Source organism: Centruroides sculpturatus, unplaced genomic scaffold, assembly GCF_000671375.1.
Source record: "Centruroides sculpturatus isolate CEXI.00-Female unplaced genomic scaffold, Cexi_2.0 scaffold1806, whole genome shotgun sequence".
In the NCBI taxonomy this organism is placed as follows: Eukaryota; Metazoa; Arthropoda; class Arachnida; order Scorpiones; family Buthidae; genus Centruroides; species Centruroides sculpturatus.
In genome coordinates this window covers 72,236-86,592 of record NW_019386022.1, presented here as the reverse complement: position 1 = coordinate 86,592, position 14,357 = coordinate 72,236, and the positions used below count along the sequence as shown (strand labels likewise).

Below are 14,357 nucleotides of genomic sequence, written 5' to 3'. Positions count from 1 at the left end.
TTATTTCTTATTTTAAAAAAATAATCAGAAAATAATTAGAAAAAATATATTTAGATCATTATTTCAGTACTTTGTCATCTTTTTATAATTATTTTCTGATAATTTCAAAAATATTAATTTACATTACTATTATTACTAACTTTCTGCTTTCATAAAATTATAATGTGATGGTCTGGATTGCATTCTCCAAGAACTGATGCCTTTTGTGATATCAATTATCATTTCAGTACTTTTATGTAAAATTTGTTGAACTTCATCTAGAGATGGTTGCATAATCTAAAAAATAAAGCAAAAAACACTAAGTAAATCAGTTACATAACTATAAGGGTAATATTAGTGAGTTAATTTTAAAGTCATCATTACAAGTTTTATATAAATTTTTTTATCAAATGTAAAAATATTGAATGTTAAATAATAAATGTTAAATGTCAAATATTAAATNACGGAGCGTGACGAACCACAGGAGTATTGTGTTTGGCGACGAAAGCCCGAATCAGATGCGCAGAATGGGCGGATGCATTATCACGATGGAGCTGCCAAGTTTTGATCGACCACAGATCCGGTCATTTGCGTCGCACTGTATTGGAAAGACGACGAAGGACCTCCTGGTAGTACTCCTTTGCGATGGTTTGGCCTTGTGGTGCATACTCACGACACACCACCCCACGAGAGTCGAAAAAACTGTCAACATGACCTTTGATATTGCTGCGGACCTGCCGCGCTTTTTTTGGCCTCAAGGATCGTCCCCGAAAGCCTGCTGAATCTTGCGAATGGTTTACACTCGGGTATCGCTAAGGTTTTTGGCAAAATTTGATGTAATATCACTGCTCACGTTGTTCAGTCATTTTCCAGCTTAGCGGAATCCGACGAGAGCGCACTACACGACCTCACTCATAGGCCGATTGCCAATGACTGACGCTTCCTGCAGGTGGGAAAAAATTCAGGGCTGTGCATGACTGTCCCCTCCACAACTCCACCGAAGGAGGCCTCTTGTACATCATTGGTTTACGCGGAAAAAAAAAAGGTCCGATACTTTTTGAACAGACCTTGTATTGTGGTCAATTCTTTTTTTGCTAAGTAAGTGTTTTTGTCTTTCAGCCTAACATTTATACTGAACTGCATAGAAATACACTGAAAATGTGTGGAAAGGATTTTCCACACATTTTAGCACAGTAAAAAATATCAAGAGAAAAATCTGGCTATTAAGATTAACTTAACAATATTTGAATAGTAATAAGAATTTGATAAAGCAGATTAAGATATTAAATCAAATTTCAAATGAATTCAAAACTGTTCTAAAGATATTTTCAGTGTGTCATTTATTGTCAAAAATATATTGTTCTATCAGAATTTGTTCAAAATTTACATACTAAATATTTTATTTTTTTTCTAATTGTAAAATTAGATTTTATTAAAAAGTTGAAAAACAATATTCTGCATTTTTCAATTCTGGTATATTGTTTAATTTAAAGAATTTTATGTAAGTTATAAAATAATATTTTGTCAAGTAAATTATTGTTGTTTCATGTTCTTAAAAACAAAATTTATCATTACTTCTTTTTAAATTTAAAATATAATTATATAAAAACATAATAGTTATCGTCCATGTTTATCTTAAAAATGATCATCCATTCAATTTAATATCGTAAAATCCGTTATATTTATTCAAATTTAAAAAAAAAATATACCAATTGTTAACTAAATTTCAGTAAAATTAATTTCAGATTTCAACAAAAAAATAAATAAATATCTTACATAGAAAAATACTTTTTTATTTATACCTTAACTGTATAGTCTTTATCTTTCATCCATAAATCTTGATACTCCTTATAACTATCAATGACACTTCTAATAATCTGAGCAATTGCTGATACTGAAGAATTCAATACTAGTACTAATTTTGATATTTCATTATTTTCTACAGCTGCTCTATAATATACTGATATTTCTTGCATACCTAAAATAAAATTTTTAATGATAAAATTTCTTAATACAGTAAAACCTCATTATTTTGAAACTCAAAAATTAAAAAAATACACAACTTTGAATTCTCCAAACGTTTTTAAATCAAATATTTTTGTAATTCTCAAATAAAATTATAACATTATCTTATATAATTTTACTCATTCATTTACAAATATGCTAATATTACAAGTTATTGTATAGTAATTTAAACTATTTTGGAAAAACCATTGGTGGCATGTACTGTACTTAATGTAAACAACAAAAATATATCCAAATCACATTCAAAACAAGACTTGAAAATAACATACAAAAGAAGTCATCTACACACTATTGTTTGAAATTGATAAAAACATCATGTCATGTAATGAGTACTAGTTTCCTTGACACTGATAATAGGATGCCTGAAAATAAAACATGAAAACATTAAAAACACCATTTTCTGTAATATCTTAATACTTACAGCATCATTTCAGCAAAAGGGTTAGAAAGTAGCCATTTTTGGTGGTAAATACTAAAGTAAACTCTATAAAAAAATTAAACAGTAAACTTTATTACAGAAAAAAATAACAATTAAAATGACATTTGCACAAATTTATTTTTTTTTTTATTAATTAAGAAAGTAATACAATGTAGTGTGTTTAATCTTTTTCATATAGTTCATGTACTGTTTTTGATATTTTGTCCACTGCAATTGTTAGAGTATTATCTTCACATAAATGCTTACAAAACACCTTTCTCACAACGGAAACTAAAGAAAATGCCTCGTCACATGTAACATGCACATTTTCCAACAGTTTTCATGTGATCTGATGAAAACAAGCTCTATTAATTAATTAATTAAGCTCTAAGCTATAACTACACTATTCTACACTATTGTAAATATGCACATGAATTTAATAGACTTTGGAATTATTAAAACAATAGATTTTTGCAAAAAAATATCCAAAATAATTAAATATCAAACAAATTTCTTTTATAAAAAAAAATTCTTTCTTCATTGGCAATGCTATACAATATCTAAATTACTTTAAACGGAAGTCAAATAAATCAACAATATATAATTGGTGAAACCAAAACTGAAAATGCCACTTAGGGTTGGAAACTTTCCTTATAAGCATGTAATATAATGAGAGATTTCAAATTAAATAATAATTTTGAATATCACCAGACTAGATAATGACTTTGAATTTCATCATACAAGTATTTCAAATAACCTGAACTAAAATATATGCAAAATCCTATTCTCTTGGCTGAAGAGTAAATTAGACTATGAATATGCAATACTTCAAATCATCTGATATTGAAATAAGAAGATTCTACTATATTTGATTAAGATTTGTATTTGTAATAAAAGAAAATATCAAAAATGAAAAAACTGCCACACCTATAATTAATTTTTATTAAAATTATTTAATTTGAAAAATGGAATTAATGATACTAAAATTACTACAGATTGGTAAGATAATGAAATTTCATACCATTACAATTTTAAAATTGACAAAATTTAAAAATTAATATTTAAACCAAAAACAAGTTCTCTATTTTATAAAGAATTTGTTTTTTAGTTTGAATTAATTTAAGAAATTATGTTAAACAATACTGAAAACAAAATACAAAAAAATATTTGTGAAATTCTACTGAACATCCTTTCACATTCACAATCATTAAAATAATTAACAATAGTGGAGTCAACCTTTCTTTACAGGCTCTTCTAAATAATTTGCATATGTGTAAGTGGAGAAGTTTATATGATTTTGGATATTTATAAAAACTTCTTTATCAAATAAAGATTAAATAATCCAGGATAAAATTTAAAGAAATTTATATGACAAAGAAATTTTTATAAATATCCAACTTTTAAACAATTTGCATACATATAAAGAGAAGAGAATCTACAAAGAAAAGTTGAATCTGTTAGTATTAATTGTGTTTTTGTGATTGTCAATTGACATTTAGTAAGACTTCAAAAACTTCTTAGTTTTGTATTTTGTTTTTAATCTTTATTTTACAAATTTAAGTTAAAATTATTTCAGATTAAGTGAACACAAACTTATATTTAACTGAAAGTCATTACATATTATAATCTATAGATCTAATACAAAATAAAATTTTTGTTTATTACAGTGGAACCTCACTTAATGAGCATAATTCATTCCAGAATCTTATTTGTAATGCAAAACATTCATTAAGCAAAATAATTTTTTCCTATAAATTAATGTAAAATATGATAATGTGTTCCATGCCAAAAAAAATGCTCAAATATTTTATGTATAATGTTTATTCAAAAAAAATTATACAATATACACTGTTAAGGAGCATAAATCATCATCATCTTTTCTCATTATCTTTTCTTCTAGTGCAGAATAAACCAACCTGGAATGCAAATTTGATTTGCAGAAAACAAAAAAAAATTGAAATTTAATTTGGAATTGGTCATTAAATTTAATATGAGATGGCAACATAACTGCCTATCTTTAGACAAATTATTTAATTTCTAATATTTAATTATAGCCTTTACATAGCCCAAGAATTTGGCATATCATTTGGCATGTTTATTATATAACGGGCTATGGTTGTTGATGTTTATATACAGTGCCGTAACTAGGCAGGTGCAACAGGTGCACCCGCACAGGGCCCGCTTGAAAGAGGGGCCCAAAATGCATGTATTTGTTTTATTACTTTCCCAAACCTAATTAATTAAGGGGCCTAAATACAAATTCCTGCACAGGGCACAGGAATGGCTAGTTACGGCACTGTTTATATATAATATGTTTGATCACAAGTTTGGAAAAAATGTGTGATCACAAGCAACACTAAGATGTAAGTGGAACAAGTGCTAAACACAGACTGATGTAGCATGCACACAATCTGGGACTTTCCCTCTCCTCATCATGCGAAATGTTGCTTGTTAAGCGAGAATTTTTTATCATTTGTTTTGCTCATTATATGAATTACTCATTATGAGAGGTGCTCATTAAGCAAGGTTCCACTGTATATTCTAGAGATTATTTATGGTATTCTCTCAAGTCATTGAAGCTTGGGTTTTAGAAATATATTCACTTTTACATGTAATATATATGAAGTTGGCAACATAGGAAAGTTGCTGTAAAAGTTCAAGACTAAGATGAAGTGAGTGAATGCAAGCATGAGGGTTTGAAATGATAAAAATCAGCTTTTTTTTTTTTTATTGTTTTTCCAAATTTTGGAGTCTTGAGATAGTCTTGGACTTTCTATGACAATGATAATGACAAAACAACAAGATTGCAAGAAAAGAATCACTACAGATCTCAAAGTACTATAGTAAGAAGTAAACCATGACATTAAGTAAAGACAACTTAACATGAATCAACATAATTTACAATGTATAAGACAAATAAGAACTAAATTAAGAAATGAGAAATCCAAGAGATCTTATAAAAGCAGTGAAAGATAAATATGCAATTAGCTACATCCCATCTATTACATGAGCAAATAATCTACACAAGAAAAGAAATACCATAGCTATGAACTTAAGTTTTATCTATTGTAATTGCCTAACTTAAAAATTGTGACAGACTGTTCTGGCTTTCAAAAACCAATGGATAAAACTTCCTAATATCAAGGATTTTCAGTTAGGTATTAATGTTAGAAGACAAAGTATGTTAATGAACACCAAAGTAGAAACAGGATGCTGCAAGCTGATACAATGAATAGATACCAGTGTTGTATGGAACTGTGTTGTGCACAACTTGGTTGCCTGCATAAAATGGGCTCACCAAGCAGATGATGAACTCAAGAGTTTTAAAAGATCAACCTTACAAAGATTTTGTGGTTCAGGATGGAGTTTTTCTTTTCAAGTTTTTAGAGAGATAAGAGTTGTTAGTGATTCTAAATGAAATGCAACAAGAAATTGTTCAGAGCACGTACAGAAAAGGACATTTCTAGCATACATTGTCAAGAAAGACTTCTATATTCCAGACCTAAAAAACTAGTCAAATATATCACTACAACTTGTGTGAAATTTACTCATACTATGGTCTACCATAAGAAGGGTAAGCAGTAGAAGCTCCCACACTCTTTATAAAGATAGCATTCCTCTCCAGATCTATCATATTGATCACCTTGGTCCATTAGAATCCACATATAAGAGTTACAAATGCATATTGTGGCTACATGCCATCATTGTATAGTTATAGTTCATATTTTTATTAAATATATTTCCCTTTGTCTTCCTTTCTATTGTCTTTCTTTCTGGAAGTTTCTCCCTACTTTTGTTTAACGGTGTAACAGCAGGTGACCCCTAGGTAACAATGGGGAAGGTGTGTAACCCTCAGGGTATAACGGGGTCCAAGAGTTCATTCTGGAGGTAGTATAGGACAGGAAAGGACATGTGAAGAAGGCTATTGGGTTGTTGAACCGAGTGGAGACCAAACGGACTTTTCGAGGAGAAAAGAATACGGAGGCTAACGAAAACTGAGAAAGGGTTTTTTTGTGCGTGTTAAAGTGTATAGTGAAGACTAAGAAAATTTCCACAGGAAAGAAATTATCTTTCGTCGTGAATCAAGAGGCTCACCCCCCACTTACTACAATTCCCCGTGAAGCACACCGAAATCATTGGGTACCCGACTTCGTTTTTCTCTCATCTTTATATTTCAATTCCTATCTTATCTTAGACCTAATTTTCATCTTTAGAAGATAATAATTAGCCGTAAGCTTAGTTATAAGGTACAATTGTATATTCTATAAGTAGAATAGTCATTAAACTATGAAATTGTCGCGTTATATAACTGGTCCGTAAAAATTTTGTTACTGAAATTAAGTAAATGTTCAAGGGTAGAGATTGTAGCTGGCATCCGAACCACGTTTCCGGTATTCTGTGCGCAAATTAAAGAATTTCATATCATAAAAGTTGTGTTTCTTTGTCTCCGGTATTCGTGCGTCCCTCACAATATCTATGGTCATGGATGACTTTACAAAATTTAGTTGGCTTTACCCAACCATATTTACAAAAAGTGAGGTAATAACGAAATAGGAGATGCAAAAGGCAACCTTTGAGAACCATATCCAAATCATCTGATATAAAGAATTAGCATTTACTTTTAAAAATATCCAACAACACTGTAATAACAAAGGTATCATTCACATGCTCATAACAATAGGTCTACCTCAGGCAAATAGTCAAGTGAAAAGAATGAATAGCACGATCATTTTAGCTTTGACTTAATTATTTACAGAAGACTGAACAAAATAGTATAACAATGTGCCAGCAATCCAACACACAATCAATTCATTGTATGAACAAAGCATAGGCAGAATGTCTTTTGAGTTCTTGCTTAAACTAAACTGTGCAATAAGATGGATTTAAAGATTACTGCCCTTCTAAATGAAAAGATAATGGCCGAATTCAAAGAACACTAAAATCAGCTAAGAGAAGAAGCAAAGCTTTAGATTCTCAAATGCAAAATGAGAATCAAATGTCTTTTAATCAACCCTGCAAACACCAAAGCAATACCAACATAGAGACTTTCTTGACTTGAGTGTGCTTGATAGTAACATAGACAGTTGCTATCAAGCACACTCAATTCAGACCAGGATTAAAACTGAAACCTAAATATCTAGGACTGTATTGTATTACCAAAGTTAAAACCAATGACACTTACAAGGTACCATGAAAGTGAGCACAATAGCCCAAAAAAGCTCCACCAAAGAAAGAATGGCCAAAGTGTGAGGTTGGCAACATAAGGAGAGAAAGTCGTTGGGTGGAGGCTAAGAAGTAAGATATGACAGTGGAAATTGGGAGTTTGAAGTGGTAAAAGTCAGCTTTGTTTTGTAAACTGTGTGTTTTATTGTTTTCCAACATACAAAGTCTGTCTGGAAAGTTCACAAACTTTGCAAATAGAAGCTGTTTGTATTTACCTAGAAGCTAGTCAGTTTTATCGTCTTCAAAGTATTTCTCTCCCAAATCTATGTTATCAAATTCAGCATTTCTGCCATGAAAAGAACACTTTTTGAAATGCTTCTTTTAGGATAATGCCCACCTCTGCTAGCAAATGTTTTTAATGGCATCAATAGGTTCAAAATGATGATATTTGAAGGTGAATTTTAATTTGGGAAAAAAAAGCTGCTGCCGAGGTTTAGTCCAGTGAATTTGGAGTGGCATTGAATTCTTGGCCAAAAACTCTTTATCAGCAGTGTTGTGTGAATAGAAGCATTGTCATACTGCTTCACAAAGACATTTCATCACTTCTAGATGGTATTCCTTATTTACTGTCTTCCCTTCTGAAAGAAATTCCTGTTGAATAACACTATCAAAATCAAACCAAACAATGAGCAAGACCTGCACATTCGACCAAATTTGTTGTGCCTTTTTGGTCACAGTAAAGATTTTTTCACCAACTGTAATGACTGATGTTTTGTTTCCAAATCATACCATAGACCCATGTCTCATTCCCAGTGATAATGTTTCTCATAAAATTTTTATTAGACCTAGCCCATCCCAGAATCCTTCACTCAACTGCACTCACAGAAAGAAAATCGCAAAATGCAATCAACATGTTTTTACACAAATAAACGTAACATAACGACAAATGAAAATGGAACAAACTGATTTTGGCAGATAGTACAAAAAACTTGCTGGTAGAGCTGTGAAAGCTGTATTCATATTCAATTATCAGTTGGTGTGTAATTTAAAAAGTTTGCAAATTTTCTAGACAAACCTCATATATACATTAAATATTATTGTATTTACAAATTTAATATCTAATTTTAAATTTCAAAACAGAAATAATTTAAAATGAATCTCTTAATTATACAAATGACGATTTCAAAATGTTATTCAATTCTTAACTTGTGATCACATGCAATAGTCAGAAATTTTTCACAACTACTAGTTTTTTGTTGGAATCAATGATCGAAATTATTGTCTAATGTTATACAACATCGCTACATACAATGCATTATGTCGCGATGTTTTGTAAACGTTCTTCTGTTACATAATAAAAGTTTGATGGCACTGTTGACCCCTCTGAGAGCCATTAGAGACAGTGACCTTGTTTCACTCTCCCCTTTTCAGCATTGACCTTCCATGAGTCAACACAGTGCAATCTTTGTGTATTCTTTGTTTCTTTGTTATATAACCAGTTACACGAGTCTAACTTGTTTTTACTAATCTCTCCAACAAACAACATCTAGTCTAACATTTTTTGCAGGTATTCTTCACCAAATTAACTTATTTAGCTGTACTTCCACAATATCCTCATGTTATATGCTATCTATCTGTGTAAAAATTTCAGATGAAAATTCTTTTTCTCACAGGCCCTTAAAAAACCACTGCAGAAATTGTCACCTTATGCATGCAATATGCAATCATATACTTTTCTTTATTGTCACACATTACTATGATGTCATTTTTGGTGATCTGACATAAAAATAAAACCTGCATTTATGTTCTTACATGATTACCACAAGAGGTAGTCATGATGTCATTGATGTTTGTCAGTTATGCCTGATGTAATAGCATGACAATCTGTAACTAATTACAACCATGAATGCTTTGGAAGATAGCCTGGGGTGCTATGGCCTTAAATAATTTTAAATATTTTTGCTTTTTTTTGTACCCAAAAAATACAAAAAAATCACTTTCTAGTCCTTCTGAGAAACACTTTAGTCCTCCCATCATTTATTTCCAGCTGAAATCGTTTCACATTAGCCATCATAAAATTTGAAGAGCTTCTTATGAGAGTCCAGTTAAGGACACTGTTCTGTAACAAAACAATATCTCATAACCTAAACAATGTATGACATCGAAATTTGACCAAGTGCAGAAGACACACATTACGGGATTTTTCAGAATCATCAAATTCAAGAAACAGCAATTATGTGCAGCATAATTACATGTGGAAAATCTGAAAATTGCCACCTTATGCATGTTTGTATGTTAAAAAACTGCATATGATCATGTTAATTAATTTCTGTCAAGTGTGTTCTTTCTTAATGTCATGCACCTTTTATTTTATTTTATTTTTTTATTTGTTATAATTCTCTCTATTACAACCAATGATTTTACAATCTTTAATATCAGTATTATTTCTTATTTTAAAAAAATAATCAGAAAATAATTAGAAAAAATATATTTAGATCATTATTTCAGTACTTTGTCATCTTTTTATAATTATTTTCTGATAATTTCAAAAATATTAATTTACATTACTATTATTACTAACTTTCTGCTTTCATAAAATTATAATGTGATGGTCTGGATTGCATTCTCCAAGAACTGATGCCTTTTGTGATATCAATTATCATTTCAGTACTTTTATGTAAAATTTGTTGAACTTCATCTAGAGATGGTTGCATAATCTAAAAAATAAAGCAAAAAACACTAAGTAAATCAGTTACATAACTATAAGGGTAATATTAGTGAGTTAATTTTAAAGTCATCATTACAAGTTTTATATAAATTTTTTTATCAAATGTAAAAATATTGAATGTTAAATAATAAATGTTAAATGTCAAATATTAAATGTTTTATCAAATTAAAATTTTTGATATAACAAATAATAAAAATAAATTGAAAAATTTATATCAATTTTCATATAAACTAACTGTCTTTATAAGGTATGGAAATAAAAAGTCATTTATAAATTCACAAAGATACTATACAAATATACTATACAATACTATAATACAATACAATAAAAGTCATCTTGTCCTTTTCTCGTGCCTCAAAAAATAAAAGTCTTAGGAAAAAATAATCAGAAAATAATTATAACAAATATATTTAAATCATTATTTCAGTACTTTCTTATCTTTTTATGATTATTTTCTGATAATTTCAAAAATATTAATTTACATTACTATTATTACTAACTTTCTGCTTACATAAAATTATAATGTGTATTTAAAAAATTTTGTAATTTAAAAAATTTAAATAATTTAAATGTAATTTTAAAAATACCCTTCGTATTTTATATCCAAACTTCTTTTGATTCATTTAGCTAAAAACTTTTGGCTTACCATGTTCTAGTTAGGCATGTATGCCTATACTTGCTTTACAGATTCACAAAGAGTTAAATATAATTATTGGACTGACTATAAAATAGCCTCCAACTATGTAACATCCTGTCTTCCATCAGTCTTATGGTGGAGTTGACCTTTATTTAGATACTTCTCATCTGCCTCAATATGCAAAACATTAAATATTCTTCCTGGTGACAGCACAATTAAAAAAATACAATGTATATTTGATAAAAAATAAATAATAGCGTAAAGGGCATGAAACATAATAATAATGAAAGAATTTCATTGACCAATAACAACAAACACCCAGAAAAAAAAACAGCACATGCAAAATGAAGATAAAAATAATCAAATTTATGTGATTATAAAATACAGGTACAAACGGGAATCCAACTTAGGGGGTTTTGATTAACAATCACCCAAAATTCCAGGTTTTTGGTAGAATAATAAAGATTACATGCTTAAAACAAACTTGACAATAATAATTTCAAAAATATTCCTTATCACTAATTCTTAATACTAATGTATATAACTAAAAGAAAATAGAGAGTAGGAAGCAAATTGTAGTGAAAATGAAGGATAGGATAGGAAATAATACCAGGTAGTGTAAACATTGTTTGATTACAATGAGGGCCATGTAAGAGCTTCTTAAACACAGAATTCTCACTTCTGTCTTCTTTTTCCTTAATTCTTAAGGGGTTTTGTATATTTGATCCTAACAGCCAGTTGCTCATTCAAACTAGCCAAGTGAAACATCAACCTCAACCCTTTATCTTCAACCAAGAACATTCTGAATTTTTAGCTTAAGTTTCCTTCTTCTCCCATCTCACAGATACTGGACATGGTCACCTCTCTCCTTTTGTCATCTCCCCTCATTGAGATCTGGCCAAAAGTGACCTTCCTTTGCTTTGTATGCCCTCAAGTAACCTCATATTCATTGTACTGGGATTACAGAAAATCTTAATTTCCTGGTATCATCAGTACAATGAATCAGTGAAATAAATAATCATCTTAATTTTTCTAATCTTCTAGTTCTAGGAGTTGGAAAGAACAAAGAACAGAAAAAACAATATCAGGACAAAAGGATACAATATGGCATTCAGCCACAGAGAAAAGGACAATAAGACACTTTTATTGTAATCTTTAATTTTCATGAATTTATACTTATTGTCCTGGCTATTTTATCAAAAAACTTATTTAAATATTTTTAAAAAATTTTAACTTTTATCTTTAAAAACATTAAATTCTTATTTAATAACTAAAGAGCTTTGTCCCTTATTCCCAATATAGACTATTCATAACAAAATGTCATGGTAATTCATTGATTTCCATTGAGACTGTTTGTTTTTATTTCTCTTTTTCATGTATGTAGCATATCCGTAAATGTCTTGCTGCAATTTTAACTATAGAGCTAGTAGTGATCAAAGCCCTTCCATTGTTTAATGATTTTGAACAACTAAAAAACCTATTCAAGCACTAAGGCAGGATGATAACAGCAGTGTGCCCACAATTACCAGAATGATAACAGCAGTGTGCCCACAGTTACCAGAATATGGTGGTTGTCTCCAGCAGGTAATAGTTTTTTTTTTTTTTTTCAATCAATCAAATATATTTATTCATAATAAGGAGTCCTTGTTACAGGGGGTAATGATTTAGATATAAACAATACAAATAATAAGTACATATAAATTAGTTATTTATATAAAAAATAATTAATTAAACACAATTTATTTCTTATGTTGATTATTCAAATCATTAATAATTTGGTTAAAGAAATTTACAATTTTATACATATCTATTTTCGTTAAATTGCCCAGTTTAATTCTATAATCAAATTCGTTATTTGAAGAAAATATTCTCAGTGTCTGAAATCTTTGATGATATTTTTTCAACGCAGTACAGTCTCTAATTATATGAAATGCAGAAAAGTTGTTGGAATCACACCAATAACATGATTTAGTAAAATCTATATAATTATTATTCACAATTAAGGAGAATCGATTTAGTCTCAGTTGTAGTAATAAACGTTTAATATTTAAATTTGTATTCATTGTAATAATGTTCGATTGAGTGGGAAAACTTAGGATATGCAAATACCAGGGATGATATGTTGAATTGAGTAGAGAATTTTGATCACTAATCATCGATTGTGAAATCGCTGAATCCATCATCATAGTGTAAGCATTATTCCAATTGTCAATTGAGTTGTCAAGTAAGATAGTAGATACACCAAATGACTGTAATATTTTATTAAATTTATAGAACCAAGTTGTATTATTGGTATTATCGTTTCCCATTTTATTTTTCATTATATGAAGTAAAAACGTAATATTATCATCTTTAGAATGTATTAAACGATAGTAAAATCTTATTAATCTTTTCATAAAGAATGGAAAAATTTGACATCTGTTTGTTTCTGAGCGAATAGCATAACCAGGTATAGTACGTTCGAGTTTAAATATTTTGCGTAAATAGATAATATGGAATTTTTCCAGGTTATAAAACAAATCAATGGCCCAAATCGGACTAGCATATAGAATAGTTGACATTATTATTGAGTTAAACATTCTCATATGAAGATTTAAGTTTGAGATTTTTAAACTAGCTCCTAAATAGAGAGTATTATTTATTAATTGATTTATTTTATTATTAAGATATTTCATATGTGTTTGGAATTTACCATTCCAGTTGAACATTATACCCAAATATTTTATGTTATTGACCAATTCCAACGGTTGATTATTTATATAAAATGATTTCTCTTGATTTGCCAGTTTAATATTGTTTCTGAATATTATTATTTTTGATTTATCAGTATTGATCGTTAAATAAATAGATTTCAGATAGTCGTTAACTTTATTAATCTTATGCTGTAGAGTAACTTTTGTTGGGGCCAATAAAACCAAATCATCTGCGTATAGAATGTAGTGAAATGTTCTTCCATATATATTAATGCCTTCTGAATCATATAAGAATAGCTTATCTATTTCATTAATATAAAAATTAAATAGATAGGGAGACAATGGCTCACCTTGTAAAATTCCTCGATTTATTATAATTTCAGGATATCTCTGTTTTCCGTATACTATATTGATTTTGTAAGAGGAAAAAAGTTCCATAATTGTAGTTGTAAATTTGGTACCTGCACCAAATACTTTTAATTTGTTAACCAAAGAGGGTACGTGAATAGAGTCAAATGCTTTAGTAATGTCAATGAATGCAGCATAAATTTTTCTTCGTTTTTTCTTTAAGTATATTTGAATTAGTGAGTTTAATAAGAATATGGCCGATTCAGTTCCTTTAGATTTTATAAAAGCAAACTGTAAATTCGAATTTAGTTTTTGATTTATCGTCCATTTTTGAAATCATAATGCCAATATTGATGTGAAACATTT

The 14,357-nt window shown here is 29.1% G+C and overlaps 2 protein-coding genes across 2 annotated transcripts in view; both read right to left on the bottom strand.

The window, feature by feature from the left end:
* LOC111613166 (dynein heavy chain 5, axonemal-like) overlaps positions 1-295 on the bottom strand; it is a 33,512-nt gene extending 33,217 nt beyond the window's left edge. The window contains exon 1 of the mRNA XM_023354490.1: positions 141-295. Coding sequence (XP_023210258.1) covers positions 141-273 — 133 coding nt within the window. The 5' untranslated portion in view covers positions 274-295. The remainder of the gene's footprint in view (positions 1-140) is intronic.
* A 1,478-nt stretch (positions 296-1,773) lies between these two features.
* Positions 1,774-14,357, bottom strand: part of LOC111613167 (dynein heavy chain 8, axonemal-like) — a 44,467-nt gene continuing 31,883 nt past the window's right edge. The window contains exons 4-5 of the mRNA XM_023354491.1: positions 10,167-10,302; positions 1,774-1,957 (exon numbers count right to left, since the gene is read on the bottom strand). Coding sequence (XP_023210259.1) covers positions 1,776-1,957; positions 10,167-10,302 — 318 coding nt within the window. The 3' untranslated portion in view covers positions 1,774-1,775. The remainder of the gene's footprint in view (positions 1,958-10,166; positions 10,303-14,357) is intronic.